General features: G+C 42.6%; 1 protein-coding gene across 1 annotated transcript; it reads right to left on the bottom strand.

Annotated features, from left to right (window-relative positions):
• Positions 1-168: 168 nt before the first annotated feature.
• LOC104419450 (auxin transport protein BIG) lies at positions 169-21164 on the bottom strand. Its single transcript, XM_039302068.1, has 14 exons — positions 20606-21164; positions 20111-20217; positions 18552-18717; positions 12376-18422; positions 11112-11729; positions 10815-10995; positions 10033-10267; positions 5437-9960; positions 5136-5358; positions 4226-4630; positions 3983-4126; positions 2621-3643; positions 1528-2031; positions 169-1275 (listed from the first exon to the last, which is right to left on the bottom strand). Exons 1-14 carry the CDS (start codon positions 20931-20933, stop codon positions 460-462), a joined length of 15321 nt encoding a protein of 5106 aa, XP_039158002.1. The 5' UTR covers positions 20934-21164; the 3' UTR covers positions 169-459.
• Between the last annotated feature and the right edge of the window lie 793 nt (positions 21165-21957).

Raw genomic sequence — 21957 nt, 5'->3', positions numbered from 1 at the left:
CCGGACATCAATTATAGAATACGAAATAGTTAGGTGACGTGGTATACCCGAATGTCCGCTCGCAGAATATTCCATCAGCGAAGTTGGTGTTTATTTCTTTATGAGTCAGTTGGAAAGAGGACAATCACAATCCCAGCAAAGATTATAGATATATTGCATTATCGAACAGAGATGAGGTCAAAAAAGTTTCTTTAGCTGAGGCCCCACAGCGTACCAGAAACAGTAACGCCGACGTGGGTTTTAACGTACGAGCGGATCGAAAAGAAAGAGCCAAAAAACTCCTGGCAAATCCCACGATTCGGATCGCGTGAAAATTTGGAGCACTCTCATCAAGCCACTTTTCCATTGGATTGGCTAGAATTGTTCTGTGAGATGTGGCGTATGATATACACTTTAGGACGCACAATCGCTACACGCTATACATAAGGATACAATGCCGGGTGCTCTAGAATGTCTGCCTCAGCTTTTGCCCGCGTTGATTGCCGCTTGAACAAACTCCTCGCACTGCGCGAACCCGCCCGACAGGACGTCGGCCAGAACGCCCATTACGTCAAACGCCTCCTGTAGATCGCAGGCGGAGTTTATGTCGTCGAGCCATGAGAGGAGCTCCTTGGAGAACCCCATCATCTCCTTCGCGTTCAATAGCCTCTCCTTCATCACGCTTTCCCAGCTGTCAACACTCTCCTCTCCCGAAGAGGAGGTTCCTTCGGCTCGAGTGGGTCCTGCTTGCGTCGGCCTCTTGACTTTGAAGAAGTGCTGCAGCTGTTCGATCAGACCACTGTAGACAAGCATTGGCTGGATTGTGGAGAACAGCTCGTTGACTCCCCCCATTCCTGCAGAAGCAGTCCCGCTGCTACTCCCTGAATCTGCTCCGGCAGCTGCAGTGATCACATCGGGTGAGGCACGGGATTGCCTCCCATGAGTCCGCTGCATGTAGGCATGATATATTCCGCGTTGCAGGAAGGCACGGCGGTGCTGGGACCAGGACTCATAGGACTCAGAGAGCAGCGAGGTCACCATCATAAATTGGACGGTGTCTTCGGTTCCTCCTGAAGCATGCACTCCGGGAGGAGTGGAAGGTCTGGACTCCGCTGTGGATGATGACAGGTACGTGGACACTGCCTTTGCCATTGTCTGACACTGCGAAGAGCTCCCTTCATCGAGAAGGTGACGGGCCATCTGGATCATGAAAGGCAAGAACCGGGAGTTGCTTTCCCTTCCGCCACCTCGGCTGTCAGCACTAAAAGAAGCCCCGGTTGCAAATCGAGCCAGCATCTGCAGAGTGGGCAAAGCAACAGATTCCATAAATAGAAAGAAAAAGCACGCTATGTGGAGATTTCCGCGTACAAAAAGAGTCTTTCTACATCCAACATGCAGAAATTCAGTTCTCGCCCACTCCAATATAATTTACAATAGACGCAACTGTTTTACTAAAAGAGGACATATAATCAGGTACCTTTATGCATTATGAGAGGGAACATGATCGAATAAAAGAAAGACACTGAAGTTAGGGATATTGAAAAATACCAGAACGATATCATAGGTAATTAGTCGAAGTCGATTTCCATCAGCTCGTCCCAGAGAGTTGAGATTGTCCCAGTAATGATCAACATACCGGACATATTGAGGCAATGGAACACACGGACCTCTTAGTGGGAATAAGGAATTGCAGAGAGATTCGTTGTTTCTAAGGGCAGCACCTTCCCACTCTTTCTTAGGATTCTTGAGAGCGGCATCGGCTCGTTTGGCCTCCTGATGGCATTGGAAATGAATGACATTAAACGAACTAACAGTTGTATAAACACAATCCCCACGAGCACTTCCTGAAGAACTGACACCAAGATTCACTCGTTTGCTGTAAGTATATACACCCAGGATGTCGTTCGGCCTCAAACCATATCCTTCCCGGCATACCATGCATGCCAACCCATCCTCCTCCTCCTCTACATCCTCCAAACCTTCAAGAACTGGCTGCGCCACAACAATTCGCTCACCACCATCAGAAGCAAGTTCTTGTCTCATACCAAGTCCCTACAACAGCAAACAGAGGGAGAAAAAAGACGTTAGGGCCAAATGAGTGTCACAAAGAAAACACATGCTTGGGTGACAGAAGAGAGTTTTTGCACTTGCACTTTATAAGATTATAAGGAATCACTGCCAACTGTTCTAAACTTAAGCTATTAGATAAAAGACGTGGTTCATTATTTAAATATTCTACCACTCCACACTTAATCTGGTATTTTTTTGCCAAGTACTTTGTGTGGAAATATGCAATTAGGAAAACAGGGCCCAGAAAGATTCGAACCCAGCACCTGCTTTGGTACCATGTGAGAATATGTGGGACCACTGTTAATTGTTCTAAAAGCTCGAGCCATGATTTATTATTTAAATATTGTAACACATTTCTATAATTGCTTGTCATGTTCAGCAAATCCTGGTTTTCAGGCTTCTTGACAACCTTTTGTGTTCTTGTAATTGGTTCTTCCCACATAAGAGAGAGGGGAAGTGGTGCAACTTTCAAGCACATTAACCACTGGCAGCATTAAAATTCGGCTCATAAGCATTAGCAGAATATCAGCAAAAGCATCCATCTGCTGCATCAGAGAAATAGAAGTGATACCTGGAGCATTTGCTCTCTCTTCCTCAAAGCTAGACGTCTCCTTTCGTCTTCAGTGGCGTGCCGCAGCTTACGCACCTTCTCTTCAAGAAATCCATCTCCACTACCATCTTTATTAGACAGTGTGTCCAACAAGTTTTCAGCCCTAGCTCCAATTTCATTTTCTCCCGAGACCCCTTCCAGCGCATGAAGCAAAGGCAAGATCCCTCCTTCATCAATACATCTCTGTGTAGGCAGATGCCCCGTTGACAATCCCGTGAGTATGGACAATATGAGCGGGACAGATGGCAGCTTTAAAGCAGATGCCCATTCTGCACTGGATTTGAAACCAGCTTGTCCAGCAAAGGAAAAAGTTTCCCCCAAATGTTCAACTGCAGCACCGATTATGCCCTTCTCAAGGATCATGTCCTTCAGTCTCTCCCCACAGGAACTTGTCTTCAGTGACTCTGATACTCGAACAAAGTTCTCGACAGTGAGCTTCTGTTTAGTGGCTTTCTGAGCAATCATCTCATCCTTTGGATTGTCTTCATGGAGTTCCTGCAGCCTGTTAAAGTCACTCCAATCTTGCAAGAATGGATTGAAATGCTGAACAAGGGCTTCCATGGCAGCAGGTTCACCATATGTCAAATAGGGCAAGATCCTCGCGACCATCTCTGTATTCCTTTGTTGTTTGTTAGATTTTTTGCCCACAGGATGGCACAACCTTTCCAGGAACATGAGAACTATCTTTTTCGCCTGTTCACCAGCACCAGTTGCTTCACTATTAACAGTAAGAACACTTCCTTTGATGCTAATATCATCACTTTCGTTTGCTTCCAATGTCAAACTCTCAACAATCAGAAGAATGCCTTCGGCTGGCTCCATGGCATCCACAGAAAAAGCTCGCCTCGCTGTTTCAAGAAGTAAACCCAGAGCTCCCAACCTCAATAAAGCCCGTCTGTTCTCTCTTATTTTGCAACAATGCATCAGGAGGTTGAGGACTGCTACTAACTGCTCTTGGTTGGACTTGAAATCGTCTCGTAAACGCTGCACATAACAATTATAAGCCCAATAATCAACAACAGGAAAACGAGAGGAATATCCATAAGCTAACAAAAAACTAAATTTTCAATCTCCAAAGCAATGTTCTGGAGTATGAAATGAATAGAATAGCAGAATACAAAATCAGGTTGCACGTATTATCAGATGACCAGAGAATCTAAATAACATTGTACATATCCACAAAAAGGAAAGTTTTCATTTTGAGAAAATTGCAAATCTGTAAACACATCTACACTTCGCAGATCCCAGCACAAGGACATCTTCTGTAACCAGGAAATAGAACATGTTATGGTACATGACTCGCCATTGCCAAAAAAAATTTACCTGGATCATGTCCAAAATAACTTCCAGCCCACCACACTCACGCACAGCACCAGCTATTGCAAACTCAACTTCTGGATCTTGAGATTCCTCTCTATCTTCTTCCAATTCTTTAATCATAGGCTCTGTTGCTTCACCATCTAATCCCTGGAAAATGGTTAACCGGATTATTGTACTCAGTCGACACAGAGGATAGACTCACCAGGGACAACAGCCTATCCAATTATCGAGGAAATAGACACAAACCTGAAGGCGATATGTCACATTCATCGGTGGGCAATCTCTGCCGGAAGTTGCAGCCCCAGAAGATAACAAAGTGGTGGTTGAAATGGTGTTCGAGGACTGACTACTGGACTTTTTCCATACTTGCTCATATACTTGTGCAATGCTCAAATCAAGTGATATTATATTTCCCGCTACTAGCAATTCCATGCTGAAGTCATCATCAAGAAGACTAACAAGATCCAACTCATGACAAATTTTATTTTTAACATCACGCATCAGAGGACCAATCTCCGAACTTGAATACGGATTCTTCGTCATTGATCCCCTAATAAACTCCTCTTGCGTATGCGCTTTGTTCAAAACCAACAAATACACAGAATCCGGTTTTGATGGGCAGATCAGATTGCACAGTTGCTCCAGGACGAACTGCATATTGTACAACTCAATTCAATTCAACAATCAAAGAAGAGCAAATGCACACATGCACAGTCCCCACCCCTCCTCCCACCTTTTTCACACTCAGAGAGAGAGAGAGAGAGAGAGAGAGAGAGGTGCCAATCATTGAATCATGTAAGGTAAACTGTAGCCTCCAGTCACATGCTATCATTAAGGGCCCTCTACAGGTCCCCGAAGGAACCAATCCCTCTACCACGTCATACCAAAGTTCATCTTGTCGTATCTCTAATAGAAAGTGTTGTACCACACAAACACTTGGAATTTTGCAATGAATAGTCCATTGTGTGGTACAACAATTTCTGTAAGAGGTACTAGAAAATAAACTAGAGGACAACAAGGTACGACAGAGGATCGGTCCCTCGAGGTACGACAGAAGATCCCCAACCATTATGCTCTAGTTCGGAACTATTGTTGTCTGAAACTACCAGAAAACAAGTAAGTACTGACATTATGAAAAATTGTAATTACACCATACCAAATTAGTTTGCCCTTTTCTCTCCTCCCGATGGATTTGCAGGCCACATATACATGCCCGGATAAACTGCCATTTATTTTCACTGCTTTCAAGCAGAAGGCTGTTCAAAAGATCTTTCAGCAGTCGATTGCAGTCACTTATTAACTTTGTCTTCTGCACTATTAAGCGGCGGATGACGATCAAAGCCTCAAGAACCTCAGATAACAGATTGTCCCGCATGAACCTAGCACCAATGCCATAGGTTAGTATGAACCATGAAGAAACAGGTTACCGGGAACGAATTTAAAAGCAGAAGCTATACCTGGCCCTAATATTAGGAACCTCTAAGAATTTGCCAAGAAGCTCCACAAGCTTATGAACAATAAATCCTTGTGAAATGTCAATACGCAAGCTCGTCTCTAATGACTCAACATTGCCCACTTCCTGACTAATCAGGGTGCATATTGTAGACAGACATCCACGGGCAGTCAAGAAAAGTCGAGCATCTTCCACATCGATCATCTTAAACAGCAACTCAAAATATTCAGCAGCACTTTCACCAGCAGGCAGAGTTGCCGGCAACATACCCATCAGCAAGTTCAACAAACGACAACGTCTTGATGAATTCTGTGCAGAGAGAAGACTGATGAGAGTGCACATCTCTGACCTGATAGACTGAGAGCAAGCACTTAAAATAAGTTCTTTGACCCATGATCCAAGCTCAAACATTGAAAAGTCACCTTTAGACGTCCTGTAGACACGTTGCTTCCACCTAAGAACATATTTGAGAGCCAGGTAGTCCTGTCTTGGTGTTCGTGATCTCTGACCAGCAATCTTAACTGCCTGAGACACTTTATACTGCCTCCTTACAAAGTCGAGATAGGATGCTCCCCTCTCCCACTCTGCATAGCTTACCAACTGAATATCTGGAATTTTGTCTGAAGAATCTGAATTCTTTTCCAAATTCTCGGTCACCAACTTGCTTTCATTCGTGGCCCCAGATGAACCAGACACACTTGACTTATTCTCATCCCTCGGACAAGTTGATTTTGCCAGAGTTTGCTCCTTATCAGCTGCATTAGATTTTGGAGGAGTGCATGCCTGGGAAACAATCTTCAAACAGGGAAGAATAACATGCTCTGAAATTGAAGGATGCTTTGCTCCCAACTTAATTGAAGAAAATAAAAGCTGAAACACCACACGTAATCTTGACTCCCAAAATTCATCTGTCAGTGAGCACACTTCAGAAAGCAAGGACAATTCTTCACGAGTGGCAAGTGCAATGTCTATAGAGCGATGGTGTTCTAGGCAGTACATAACTTTCTTCTGTACCAAACTGTTTAGTTCAGAGATTGCATTCATATCACCCTCTGAAAAAGCACAAAGGACAGACCTAGCTTGAATACGAGATGCTTTTGGACCTTGATGAATGTTGTTCTCAAACAATTCGGCTAAGATGCCTGCAGCAACAAGCTGTTTTTTAGCAGCAGGCTGCTTTGAAAGCACATGCAGAATCTCAAGACACTGAGTCACAAAAGTAGTTGCGCAACCATAACAATTGCCCGGTGACCTGGAGACAACAAATCTGGATGCAGATGTGGAATTATCCGAATGTTTCTGATGCAAGTAATTCATCAAAACTCGACGCAGCCCCTGCAGTGTCTGAACGCTTTTGCTAACGGAATCAAAAGCAGCTTTGCACTTCTCACCATATAGAACACCAAGAAGAGCAATCTTTCGATTTATTTTGCAAGATGGACCAGGCAAAGACGACATCATTTGCTGGACAGAATCCTTCTGCTGAGAGTCCATTTCATTCTCACCTATGCTTGATACAATCTTCATCAATGGCTTCTTGAACCCCAAAAGCTGTTGATATCTCCTGTGTGCATTTTCTGATTCGGATTCAATAGCTGCCAACCCTCTCTTCATATCCTCATCATTCTCCATCTCATCAAAAGTAAAACTTGGTTTTGCCAAAAAATTAAATTCAAATCGACCATATTTACTATACCCACATTCATTGCATAGAAAAGAATCCAGATTTTCATAGTTTATGTTGCGGCACTGCCTGCACTGATAAGCATTTTCATGGCAATTGCTGCAAATCCCATGCTTATCCGTCACAGGTCGACTGCAACGTGGGCATTGCAATGGCTCAAGGGACAAGGCTTGAAGATTTTCATAGAAGGAGTCCAGCTCAATCATGAAATTGCATGCAGTTATTGGAACAGGAAATTCTACCTTGAGTTCTGTTTGATTGAAAGTAAGATGACAACTTTTTGCACGCTTCCATAAAGACCAATTGTTTTTCAACTCCGACAAATCAGCCACAGGTCGGTTGTTGTAATACAGATTCAAAACTTTCACCGATTTGGATTTGCGTGCATCATGAACATTCATGCTAACAGTCTGAATGGTATAGCTCCCAGTGCACTTCACTATGATGCGGTTATCAGTGAACTTCGTTTCAGATTTCAAGGTTTCAAGCTTCATCCTGCTATAAGGTACCTCAGGAGAGCTGCAAGCAACACAAGGTTCACTCTCAAGATAGTAACCCTCGAATTCAACTAGGCCACTCAAAGTGTTGTATATGCGTGAATTTGGATGATTAGCCAAAAGTTCATTTTGTGTGTGAAGTGTTTCAAAGATGCATTTGATCACATCAACTGTCAAGCATCGATCCACAAGTTCCTGAGAGAACTGCTTTGAACTGGCATCAGGAGCCTTTCCCAGCAACATTGTAACAAGTTGCGTATACTCGACAATATTTTGACCATACATAGGGAGCCGCTTAACTTTTTGTAACAGAGACATCAACAAGGTTTCTTTTAATGACAATTTCCCATGATGCCAGATTCCTTGAAGAACACACTTAGCCTCTGAACGCACAGAACTTGAATTCCACTCTAATAGAAAGCAATCAATAAACTGCGTCAAAACCTCGCCACCCTTGTTAGTGAATATATCTACAGCTGCCTCCATATCAAGGTAAGACTTTTCTGAACCAGGGTCATTTCCATCATCAGCCTTCTTCTTCTTTTTAGTTTCCACAAACTGTGTACCAGATTTGCTTGAACTGATTCCGGTATCTCCTGTCTCAGCTTTCTGTGAGGAGTGATTCATATCCTTTCCAAAGTAAAAGGCCAAATTTATCAGCTTTAGAGTCTGAATGACAGACTCTTCACCAAATTGAAATACTGCATCAATAAGGAAAGGCAAAACATCTGCATGCCTTAAGCAGTATTTTTGCCAATTTCGAGGCCGTGAAGCTGCCACTTCAGACATAGTGGTCAAGCATTTGATCACCTTAACACTCCTCTCATATGAGACAGAGTTCTGAAAGCCACCAGACTTGTCCACATGCTTGTAAAGCTTCTTCAACTCATTTGAGAACTGCCAAGCATCCCGAATGCTGTAATACTGAGTTTTGCTTCCACATATATGAAGGAAAAGCCTCCTTGCATATCTCCTCACAAATGCAGTCTGTGGATTGTTGATATAACTGCAGAGAACATCTTGATATCCATCTAGCTTTAAATCCTTAACACTAGATATCACAGAGACTTTCTCTTTATCCCCACCCTTGTCATGCTTTTCTGGTCGAACCAAAGTGTATACAAGACGAAAAGCATTCTCTAACAGCAACCTGTGATAGTCCACAAATATATCCCTGTGATGGGACTTCACATATGAATCTGAAAAGAACGGAGAGAAATTTCCAGCAGGCATATCTCTTCTAACAGACAGGAGCGCTCCACAGCCGGAACCAGGGCTCATAGAATGAGAAGCCTCTAAATTCAGGGTTTGAGACTTAAAAACTTGCACCAGTTGCTGTAAAATATCCATCAGATAATTGACCAATGATTGCTGCCTCAACGAATTACAAGCTTGGAGCAATTGCGACGCAAAATCAGTTTTCTCAAGGTCATCCAAGGAAGACTGAGCAGCAAGTGATGTAATTCTGTCATTTACATCAGCAGCTTCGTTCTGGTTGCAAACAGAAGAACTGCTGCCAGGCTGGTGCCAATTACGAAGCATCAATGTGAAGAACATAAAGACAAGGACAGTTACTTCCCCAAAAGAAGAACGGGTTCTAGCTTCAAAAGGTCTCTCGAGATTAATTTCATTAAGAAACCAATTGATCAGTTTCTCTAAGTTCAAACTCTCAGGATTTGTGCTGCCTATCAAAGGTCCATTGACAGCAGATGATAATCTATAGAAAAGCTGCATTACAGGTATAGCTCGAACCCCTGATGTTGTCTCCATCCACCCTTTCAACTGTTCTAGAAGCTCAGATATAAGCAATGAATTCAACTCCCTTTTTGATGCAGAGATCAAAACAGAGTCACTGGCTGAAGAAAATTCTTCAGAATCATTGGGTTCCAAGATGTGGATAGAAGGAGCAGAATTCTGTGTGCTGACATTAGTTGTGGCAGGCATCGAGTTGGATTCACCAACATCATCTGCAGAGTATTGATGAATTTCATTAGCATTTGTCCCTAATGATTCTGCTTCAATTGGAATTGCAGTCATGAGATGATCTGTAGAGTGTGGAGGAGGAAGCTGGTCTGCAGCTAATACTTCATGACATGCTTCGCATAGGTCAAAGTCAGGACAGATAGTACAATGCCACCTACGCCTCAATATTGGAACTGTGGAGCAACCGTCACAACAGTACTGCACAGATGATGTAATGGAATCTTCTTCAATTGTCACTTGATTATTTGCAACAGCTGATTCAGGTGGTACAGTACTAGAGGCAGACGTCTCCATAGCATCATCAGTCGTAAGTAGAGTTTGTTTTGGAAATGGAACTTGAAGTAATCTTGAAGATATAGCCAAGCTGCACAAAGAAAGAGAATAAGGAAAGGAGTGACAAGAAGAGACCGTTTCACTAAAACAGTAAACTTAGTACCTGCTGGCAGTTTGAACGGCCTCATTGGAGGAGAATAAGAGTTGCTTCAATAGACCTACAGCAGGTGCAACAGAACATACTCCTGTCTCCTTTCCATGTAAAGTCAGGCATTCAGCATAACAAAAGATAAGTTCAACAGATAAAATCACAATGTTGTTCATCGTTTGTGTATCAGGCTGCTCCAGCTCCAAAATTCCCCACAGAACTTGCATGAGCCCATCTACCACTTCTGAGCCTATGCAAAACAAGGGCAAGAAATTAAGGAAATATGCCTGCCTAAGCCAGAGAATATATACACATATAAATACTAAAATAAGGTGCCCTAAGGTCATTCTCAGAAAACAGATACAATTACAAACAATGATCAATAATGTCACTAATCGCAACAATACCCCATGCGATCAATTTTAAAATGGGACAAGCCACAATAATCAATCTGCCAGAACAGAATAGAAGCAAATCCACTTATATGTGCCAATGATACATGAATGGCTAGATGCATCAGCAGATCATCAGTATGGCCCAACTATTAAGGAATGGCTAGTGACACGTCCACTACTTACAAGAGCAATGTATACAATTAGGCAAGAATTTGGGCAATTGCCACGTTAAAATTCATCATCTACCCTTCGTATCCCAAACCCTAGAATTTGGGCATCATTTGATATTTCTAGTTCAACTCTTAGGTACCCCATCCATCAGACACATGGTAAAACTACTGAATGACTCTCATTCGGAATGGGAAAAGAAACAATAACAGCAACGGATAACTAATTACATACCATTCATATCCAGAAATGTAGCCAAATTTGAACGACGCTGCAATGCAATCTTAGAGACAGCTTGCATGTGAACAGTAAACTCTTCAATAATCCACCCTCCAGTTGCACCCCCAACACCAAGCCTTGAAGAAAGAACAGCAACTGATTTGACCACTCCAAGAAGGCGCATAATGTCCTTGACCTGATAAAGACCAATTTGCAGGCTCAGTGCTTATTAACAGAATTTTGCAGAGGCAGGGAAAGCAGCTCAAAAAAGGTTGAGCCAAATCAAAGGAAAATTTTGCATTAGATCATTACTTGGTAGTACACCTCCTTCTTCGGGAACAAAGCCCGCAAGACACGGCAAGCTGCAGCCTGCAATAGAGGCTCTTTGTCACTTTCGAGTAATGTTTCCAATAACTGCTTGCATTTGAAGTTGTTAAGCTCCAGTCTCAAGTCCTCAACTTTTGGACAATCTTGGACCCTATAAATCGAATAGAACCTTGATAGAAGCTTCAGACTATCTGCCAAAACTTGCTCCTCAAGAGAGGCAGACTGCATCGCCCTGTATTTTCTCCCTCTCCCACCAAGCAAAGGCTTGCTGCCAGGCACTTGAGACTCCATATCCAACAGTTGATCCACTTTCTCCTTCCAACCAAATTCATCTTTCAAACGCCCATAGACCTCAAGAGAGTCAATCCTCGGCAGTGTAGAGCCGTTAACGGTTGGCCCAACAGTGATTACAAATTCCTCATCAGCTAGAAGTGATTCAGCAACTGTAAATGGTACATCATACCAAGACCTCATGCCCTCATCTAACTTTATCACCCTCTGAAAAATGCTAAGGTTCGTAGGGATATGATTTGGAGATGTGTTACCCACATGCACACGGAAGCCAACCATGACAATATCCAGGTTTGAATTGGAGACTGATATCTAGATGCATTGAACAAAAGACAATCAAGGCAAGATATTAGAGCTACCATGTGAAATATAAGGAGAAAATGCCATCATGCAAACCTCACTAGACAAATAAACTGTAGAGAAGAGCACATACTAGGGAGGATCATTCTAATGCACAAGTCAAGTCTTGGTGAAGAACTAAAGTCTATTCTGTCAACATTGCTGCCTGAGATGTAATTGCCATTAATGTTTACCAGGTCATACTACTCATCCTTTATTCCCAAAAATTGAATAGATCAACATTTGAAGGTGAATGAAGTGCCACTAGGCTGACTTGCTCTTGTCTAGCTAATCTGATCGAGCCTTCCTCATCAGTCATGTAACCACATTTAAACTTACCAAATTGATTGCTTAGCAATTAAGAGAAGAAGTACCATCGAAATGAGGGCAAATAACAAAAAAGGATATAACTGCATCTATAAATTTACAACTGAATACATAGCTTTCACCAGTTTAACATGCAATATTTAGCTCAATGTTTTATAAAGATCGTATTGTCATCTTTAACACTTCTAGACATGATAAGTTATAATAGCAAACAAGACAAGCGTGCACAGAGAGAGAGAGAGAACAAACACCAACACGTAGTAATTACAGTATATAAGCTCTCAGAAAGTACCTTAAATCCAGAAGGGCTTGGGCTCTCCAGAAACCCATCCTCAGACGCCAAGCTCTGCCTGGCTCCATCAGAATCGGTGTTTCGTATAGCATCCCCACCCAGTCTAACATCAGCTGTGATGCAGAATGTTTTCTCAAAAAAATCAAGCGGAAATTCCGGGTTTGTCCCTGCATAAATTCTATTGCTGAGAATGCCATAACCCAGCTTCTTCACTTTCTCAGATGCAGCATTTGCACTGAGATCAGCTTCTGCAGAAGCATAGCTGTATATCTGAAGACTGCCATCATCATGTAATGCAAGACAGTGGATCTTGTCTTTGGACAGAGGCCTGTAAGCAGTAATGCCAACTAAAGGTGCAGATGAACCCAAAGCATGACGAATTGTCTGAGCAGTTAACTCATGTGCACCAAAAGATACAGCAAGTCCACAATTGGATTTCACACTTGAGATGCATGCAAACAATCCACTCCCAACCAGTAACTCTTTCCAGTGATGTAGCCCAGCAGAGCGGAGCTTCCCATCCTGTTCTTCTTCATACACAGAAGATACCTCAATTAGTGACGTAGCATCAGCGCTTAATTGGCAGACCAAGGTGGTCCCATCCTGGTAGGATAAAAAGAGCAACTTGTGAGTGGATGAAAAGTATAAAGATGAGCCCTTAGCATGAATCTCTTTATCCTGTATCCGAATAATTTCTTTCAATGGCTTTGCGCCAACATTGCCTTCTCCAGATAATTCTAACCTGAATACATGTCCCTTTTCTGAAAGTACAAGAAGAAACATCCTTCTATGGGAAGTCACAAAAAGTGCTGCATCCATGATTGTGTCATCAGGCAGCATGAAGTAATGAATGGGACTAAAGTTATCCTGGGAGAGATCATATATTTTGACAAATCTGTTGGTAACCACCAGTAGCTGAACTTGTGAGCCTGGTACCCACTCTACTCGCCTAATATAAGAACCTTGAAGAGCAAGTTCTATGGCAAGACGATCAGTGACTTCTCCACGAGAATTCATAGTGAGGACCTGGCAATCTTCATAGCCTGCCACAGCGAGATAGTTCTCAGCTGAAGGGTTAAAAGCAAGCTGTACTATTTCAAAGCGAATGACATTCTTTGATAGAGGCTTCACATTGGACTTGTCAGCTGTAACTGGAGCAATAGTGGCTTGCCCAATTAGCTGCCCAACGTCAAATATAGCAACCTTATCCCCCTCACCAACAGCAAGTCGACCCCGAACATTAACACTCAGCAAAGACTTGACAAGAGAACCACTAGATAGATGGGATTTAAGCTCCTTCGTGTTTGAGTATTCTGTCTTTATCTTTAGATCCAGCGAACCACTTTTATATGCTTTCCTCAAATGCAAGAGATCAACCCCATAAGATATCACCTTGTCTTCTCCAATAAAAATTTTCTTTTCTTTTGAAACATTAGAGTCTCTTTTGCTAACTATACATGGCAGTAATGAAGTGCAAATCTCAAGGACCCTAGCCTCAACATCAAGTTCTTTAAGAACCCGAGGAATTGAATCACGGATGTCTCTTGGAATAGATAAGCTGAGTGAATTATCTGCCTCCACACTGAGAACTTCATCAAGGTCCGTATCGCTATCTGGCATCTGATTTCCATCTTCTGACAAGGGTAAAAACGACTGCAGATTACTCGAGCGACTAACTGGTCCGTTGCTGCTACCAGTGAATTTCCGAGGTTTTAAGCACTGACAATTGCTACCTATGACTCCACCAGCTCCACAGTCGCAAAAAAAACGACTCAAGCGAGAATATACAACACGATGGCCACGGTGACAAACTTTTGCACACACAGAACAACAGCCCTTTTGAACTGTCAGATCACAAGTATAGCAGAAGTACCAATGTTGTTCCATGAAATTGTTGCCACTGGATGTGAAAGTACAAACTTTAGAAGCGAGTGCCTTCTCACTGTTACTGTCCTCTTCCTCATCCTTATCCATGCTGCCCACCTCACCATCAGATGTTCCATCATCCTCATCCTCATCCACGGAGGTTGCATCACATTCAAATGTTGAGGATCCACTTTCTTGGCCACCCAGCAATAACGCATCAGAATTTCTCCTTGATCCTACCTGCTTAGCAGCTACGTTACCCACATTAAGACTAGCTCCAGCAGACTTTCCAGACGACTTATCTAGTGTGGCCTTATAGGTCCCGCAATCCTTCAAGACAGTTGCAAGGAAGCCAATAACAAACTTGAGCCCTGAAATCAGATGACTGTCTCTAGGTAGCTTCTCCATCAGCAGTATGGTCTTCTCCAAAAGCAACTTAACTGAAGAATCATCTCTTGCAAATTGAATAACAAATTGATAGTAGGATCTTGCTACATGAATATCAAATACCAAAAATGCAGCATCAAGTGATGCCAGCAGGGCTTTAAAGAAATGGTCATGCAGATCCCTACATAATGATTCGGCTGAGAAGGATGTAAGACAGATGATGAAATTCATGGTTGAATCTCTAAGAGAGCCGGAACTTTCTTTTGCATTATGGACACCATCAGCCACTTCTGTCATACAACCCAAAAGCCTTTTCTCCAGCCATTTAGACAGGCTTGGTAAATCCATAAGAAGGAACTTCTGCTGTAGTTTTTGTTTGAAGAGATCAGAGCAGAGCTCTCCCGACAAGACATCAATTACAAAATTCAAAACTTTCACATTCACAGATTCAGAGTTGCAGTAATCCAATGCATTGATCAAAATCATCATATCACCATGTGGCAATCGATGAGGCTCAGTCTCTGCTGTAACAACCTCCATACCAAGATAAAGCTTCAAAGTAGAAGATTTCCCAGGGTCTTTCCTCATGAGATCCAAGAGGTCAACAAATCTGTCAATTACCCGTTCAAGGACGCTGCTGTCTCCCACTACACTCTTGCTAATATCACTCAGAAACTCTTCCACTTGCCTGATCATATATAGGCTTGAATGGTCAACCACGTTCACCCCTACAGTCAAGCTGTTGCAAATAGCTTCACATTTCCCATGAAGCCTGTCAAAGATCCGGTTAAAGTTAATGATCATAACTGAATCAAGAATATGATGAACTGTTTCGTTTTCTAGGTGGATAGTTCCATGTCCATCTTTTACTCTGAGCAACCCATCCAGAACAAAGATAATTCCTCTAATGTTCAGAACACAAGAAAGCAAGACTGCACCAGAGGTAGAAAGAAGGGAAGGAAACCCATGCAACATGAATTCCCACAGGACCTTTGAACAAATCCCTGGAGAACTTCTATCAACAACTGCATCTATCTTTGTTAACAGCTCAAGTACATAGTCTAGCCTGCTTGAATTAACTCCACTCTTGACAAGGATCTCATCCTGCATTTGCTTATCAAAACCAGAATGTACAAGAAGCAGAAGGGATGAAAATGAGCCGTCCCAGTCTTGGCCATTACCTAGGGCAGAAATGAAAGCATTCTGAAGAGTACGTATGTATCTATCTAACAACGAAGACAACATCCTCATCAGCGGCAGCAATTGGCCAGCCTCAGCCATATGGCTAATCAGCACTTCTGCAGCAGTGACAAAATCAGTTCCTTCATACATGCCATCTGTCAAGAGTGGACCCACGCCAGATACTCCGTCAAGTATGCCATGTCTGAGAAGTCCGCTAATGAGTATGGATAGCATCAGCGACAACCACATTCCACCTCTCAAGAAATTCCAGTCTATCTCAGTACACTTATCCGGGAAGGGTAAACCAAGCAATTGCTCCAACACATGTGAGACAACATTAGGGAACTTCATATCCTTAACGATGGCATCACAGCGGCCCAAAAGTAAATGACTGAACCGAAAGAAGATTCCCATATCGCATATGTCCAGATCTTCTGTGTTACTCCACAGAGGTTGTAGATGGTCCAGCACAGAATTCCTGGTAGGCAAATCCCAGCAAAGAAAGAATATGTATCTCTCAATGACCACATCTTCAACTGATGCAGCTTTCTTATCCTTCCACAGCCCCAATATCCAAGAGAACAACTCAAAAATTTCACTCCAACTCATCCACAAGCAGTCAACAGACAAATCATCTTTAGAAAAAGAAGGAAGCATCACCGTGTCGACCATATGGTTGATCAAGATGCTCATGGAAGGCTCTTCCTCAACCCCTGAAAACATCACACTCTTCAAAGCACCTGATACCCAAGAATCATTTACATCATCTGATGGACGTAACCCAGCAGTTGGAAGATCCCTCAACTTCGATTTCAGATCTAACAGCAGCGTTGGGGGAAAGGCATGTGGATGGAAGATCATATGACGTACAAGAAGAATCAACCTAGAAATTACTACAGCCCAACATGATAACTGCCTGCTCGAATAACCCGTGGTTGAAGCACTTATATCTTTAAGTGACGTGATAAGCAATGTGGCCAAAGCTGACCTCTCTTCTTTGGTCGATAAATGGAATGTCATAAGAAGAATCTCAAGATGAAATGTAGATGGAAGACTTCCAAGGATTTCCCTTAGACCAGGACAATTTGTGTGAATACTTTCTGTCTTCTCGACAATGTAAGCAACAAAATCCTTGTAAATCTTGTTCCTCAAATGACTACCAGACAAACCCACCCTACTGAGAAGTGCATTGGCCAGCAAAGTCAACGTCCAACCATTGTAAACAAACATACCATTTTCAACTTTCAAAATTTGCTCAACAAGGTAAACTTCTAAGGAATCGGACAGAGCACGACCAATCAGAAGGTTCTGCAGGAGTGTAAAGCAAAGTTCCCCAACCTGTCCTATCTTTCTATCTTCTTGAGAAATGCCAGAGCCTTCAGGACCCTTATCTTCTGAAATAGAGAAGTGGGAGTTAAGAATGGAGAGAAAGATGTCAATATGTTCACAATTGAGCTTTCTGCAGGCTTCCTCGAAAACAGAAAATTGACACTTGGGAGAAAAAATTGAAACTTTGAGAAAATTTAACAGCTCAGAAGCCGCTTGAAGAGGCATATTGCAGATGCTGGAACCAGCACTATTGGAAGCAGGTAGCTGATCATATCCCTCAGTCGAACAAATAGAGCGACCACCCTCAGAGAAAAGGTCGCCAAAGAGGGCTTCATCATCATGGTTAACAGCATTTTCTGCTTCAGAGGTAACACTAACTTTTGTGCAACTGGAGAATGACCTTTCCATTTTGGGCCCTAGTTTTGCTCCTTCAGAATACAGGAAATAGATAAGATGAATCAGACCGTCCAGCCACTGACCAGATGGAGGAAATATTAATTTCAGCCGTTCCTCAACCGTGAGCCTCCTGAGCAAAGGTATCTTCCCAGCATGAACACTACATGAAATGGAATCAGCTGCATATTCTTCCCTAGGCCACTTGCAACCAAAAGGCTGGTATGTTTCGCCATTGATATCATTGATGAGCTTTAGCATGTAAACAACAGTTCGAGGGAAGTAAGCTACAGGAGGCTTTATATTCGTAGCAGATTTGCTGTATTTCCATTCAGTAGATGCTAGATCATCCAATACAGAAGCCACTATGGATGCCTGTATGTTTCTGAAAGTACTATCCTCGCTAAAGATAATTTGGAGAAGATGAAGAAACTCCTCCAACAGCGACAGGATGAGGTTCTCAAAAGTACCCTCGATGACATTACAACTACTAACGAAGTCAAACTTCAGCTTAAACAAGCTAGGTAATATATCAGCATAGGAAGCACATGCCTCCAACAGTGCCGAATCAAAGTCAATATACGGGACATCCTGTGCCAAATGTCCAAGTAACTTCAAAATCTTCAAACTGAAGGAAATTCGTCTGCGAAAGCTGCTACCTGCTGTCTTTTCATCATACGGAAGTTCAACCAATTTTTTAGAAAGCAAGATAAGCCGTTTAGTACTTTGAATGTGAGCAACAGCCCAATGATGAGACAGCAAATTCAATTTGTTCACACTTCGGGGAAAAGTAGGTGAGGTTGATCTTAAGATCTGTCGATCAGATTGAAGGAATTCAGGAGATAATGACATCAGAAAATGGTCCACCGATTTCTCTTCTGAGCAGCAACCTTCCCAATCAACACGTAAAGAACATTGCTTCAGTTAGTAATCTTACTACCACCACATAGATGATATTATGAGTGAAATAATTCTCATGATTATCAAACTCCAGTGCACTAATGTTTTGACAAGCATACCTTGACGGCTGCATCCAACATGCTTATGTAGTTCCATATCAGCTGAATTATCAGCAACCGCGAACAAGAAGTTGACAGTGTCATCATCCGTAAAAGGTTGAGAAACTTCAGATATCTTATCTGTGCCATCAATCAGCGCTATCTCCAACAGCTGTAATGCAATATTCTGGCAAACAAATAGCTATGAGACCACAATACGAAAAATTTTAATGCTTCACAACTCTCTCCTTTACCCACACCCTTCTAACATGCATCTATCCAACGCAGAACGCTCAACTGATTGAATGAGAATTCTCCAAGCCATTGCACAGAAGGAACGGATAATATACTATATATGGAACAAGAAAGAGAAGAAATTTCCTGTTTTACTTTAGGCTGAATTGGATAAGTGCCACAGTACCCATCCTCAGGCCTTCCATCCTTTGACAACTAAAGGAACTTTTTTTCAAAGATATTGACAACTAAAGGAACTAATCCACTTACTGGTGACATCGCATTCACCAGTGTGTCCAATTCTGCCAACTTTCATTAATTCAATGTATTACAAAAATGGAAGAATTTACTAGCTATAAATAAATCGGCAGAATAAATGTGGTTCATGATAATGAAACAAGAAAGGAAGAGATGTCAGAGGTCAACCTAATTGTGATATTCCACCAAACAAATTACATGTTTAATAACGAACTAAGTGATCTAAGGATGATCTCACAAGGATAATCTCCTAGAAGAGAATCTCCTCCTCTCTACTATACTGTATAATTTTCAAGCTAGGTGTACTCTTTAATCTGTCATGTATGACACCAACAACCAATCTTTAAAAGTATGGAAGGATCTGATATCTAAGCGACTATAGCGGGTTGTCAGATGTCTCAATTTGAACTAAGAACATCATTCCCATCATATGAAGCACTGTTTATGAAATTCTAACATGCTTCCCACAGATGAAACTACAGCAACATTGTCAACTCTTAAAAGTGCACAAATATTTCAACAAAGAAGTATTCTCCTCCACATTGCTAAACAACATGCAAACTCATATAGAACAGAAGGCAAAAGTGATAGCCTGACTTACCCAACGTCAAAGCTTTCTATCGACTTCTCATGCGGTTAATTCAGAAGAAGTGGAACAGTTTTGACTCATGACGAAATAATTTAACAACTTTGCACTAATCAGCTAATCTTTTCTCCGTTCAACTCTAAGGCATAACATAAATGCAAACAAAAATACCTCAAGACAAGGCCAATTTCTAAACTTAAATGTCCCAACAAACTACAAAACTACTACAATGACAATTCAGTCCGTTTCGAAGTCTGTTTTGAATACAGGGATTGGAGTTCAACCAGTGATTCTTATATAACATTGCATTCTATCTATCAATTCATTAGCCAGCATTAGCAGAAAGAAAAATACAAAGACAGACAGATAGTTACTTAAACTTCATATCTGGATGCATACACAACATATTGCATTGACTCAATATCCCAAAATGTGCCCCAAATAGATAGAGAAGTGAGAGTGACAGACAATAAGTAGTGGCGATGAGAATAAGCCGCATTACCTGCAAACTTAAATCCTCTCTCTCGATATCTGAATTCTCCAAATAACAAACAGCAAACTCGAGCGACTGCTGCACCACGGCAACAATAGCTGGCTCCAAATGATCCACTGATCAAGGTAAAACATCACAACATTCAAACTCTACATCAGCAATCATAATTCCATTGATGCTTCAATTCAACGAACTTAAAAAGAAGCACCGCATAAAACATAATCCTACAAAACCCATTATCCCAAACGACTACTCCCAACAACAGAAGAAGCACTTCATCATTGGTCAGCTCATTAGAACTACTTAATCCGCTCCAGAACACTCCACGCCAACAACCAGGCCCTTCCCGTCACTAATCGCTATCGAAAGACGCACCGACACATCAGCGCCCGAAGCCTCCGTCTCGACAAGAACACAACCTCCACATCCCGAAACAAGAAACGAAGAAGAGAGAGAGAGAGAGAGAGAAAAAACAATAAGCAAAAGCCAGAGGCCCAAAGTCACCTGACAGAGATCGAGAAGCGAAGGCGACGGCAGAGGCGACGGAGAATACAGCCTGAACCTGCGAATCGGTCCAGGAACGGAGCCTCGGGCCCCGATCACCTCCGATCGGCTCCACCCCGCGCCTGAGGACCGAATAAAGGACCTCGAGCCCCGCCCTGGCCGAGGCGCCGGAGCGGAGCCTGAGCAGGAGATCGGCCCGGCCGCCGCCGCCGCCGCCGCCGTCGGAGAGCGACTCAAGGAACTTCGCCACGTGCCGGCGCTTCGGATGCTCTTGCGGCTGCTCCTCCGGCTCCTCCCGCCGCTGCGACGGAGAAGGTTCCGGCTCCATAGCCGCCGCCGACGCCGACGCCGACGCCGATCGGCGATCGGGGGATCCTCCCGTCCACTCCGCAGAAGCGACACGGCTGATTCGTAGTCCGAACAGCCGCGAAGAGGCGCGAGAGAATCTCTCTCTCGCTGGCTCGCTGGCTCGCTGGCTGCGTGTGCGCAAGGTCTGGTTTTCGAGTGGAGAAGTGTAGAGAAGTTCGGAGAAGGGGGGTGGGTGGTTTATGAGGGAACGGAAGGGAAGGGAAGGGAAGGAAGGGATGAAGGAAGGAGATGGATGGGGGCAGAAGTTTTGGTGTTTTGGGGAGGTTTTAAGGCAGTGGAAGATTAAAAGCCGGACGTGGAAGGAAAGGGAAACGAGAGGGATGAGCCTAGTATTGGTCCTCCTCTCTTGCCTTTGCCGATGGTACTTGTTTTTCTGGCTTGCTTACCAAGCGAGGGAGGGAAAGAAAAGAGATTCCTTTGCCTACTTTTTCCTGTCCAAAATTCTTCGATAAAGGGGCCAAGAAAGAGAAAAGAATATTAGCCTTGATTAGGTCATTACTGTTAAGAGTTGTAGAAGCTATAAGCTACTCATAAAGTGGATGTTACAAAAGTGCGTAAATGATTTTATTAATATAAAGGGATGAAAATTCTCATAAACACAATGCGAGATATTATGCGATGTGAATAATAAGATACTTTAGCTCTTATTTGCAGATTGATATTAGAGAAATTTTAAATCGGGTCCTTATATTAAAGCAGCATATATTTCTTAAATACATACGATTAAGGTTACACATTGAAATAATAAAAAGAGGGAAGGAGGATGAGGAGGCCATGAAACTTTTCGAGAGGAGAGCATCAAAGCCCTTTTCTTGTAACGAAAAAAGCTCGATTCTTTTGATTCGACTCCTTTAATAATCAAATCGAGTCGGATCGAGTTAAGAAATAAATTTATTATTCATTTTGATAGAAGTATTTTTATTCTTAATATTAGATAATACACTGAAGTCTAGAGACGGTAGTTGGAGAATGTGCATGAAGCT

The sequence above is a fragment of the Eucalyptus grandis genome, chromosome 9 (genome assembly GCF_016545825.1).
Source record: "Eucalyptus grandis isolate ANBG69807.140 chromosome 9, ASM1654582v1, whole genome shotgun sequence".
NCBI lineage: Eukaryota > Viridiplantae > Streptophyta > Magnoliopsida > Myrtales > Myrtaceae > Eucalyptus > Eucalyptus grandis.
Note: the sequence above shows the minus strand (reverse complement) of the source record. Positions and strands in the feature narration are given on the sequence as shown.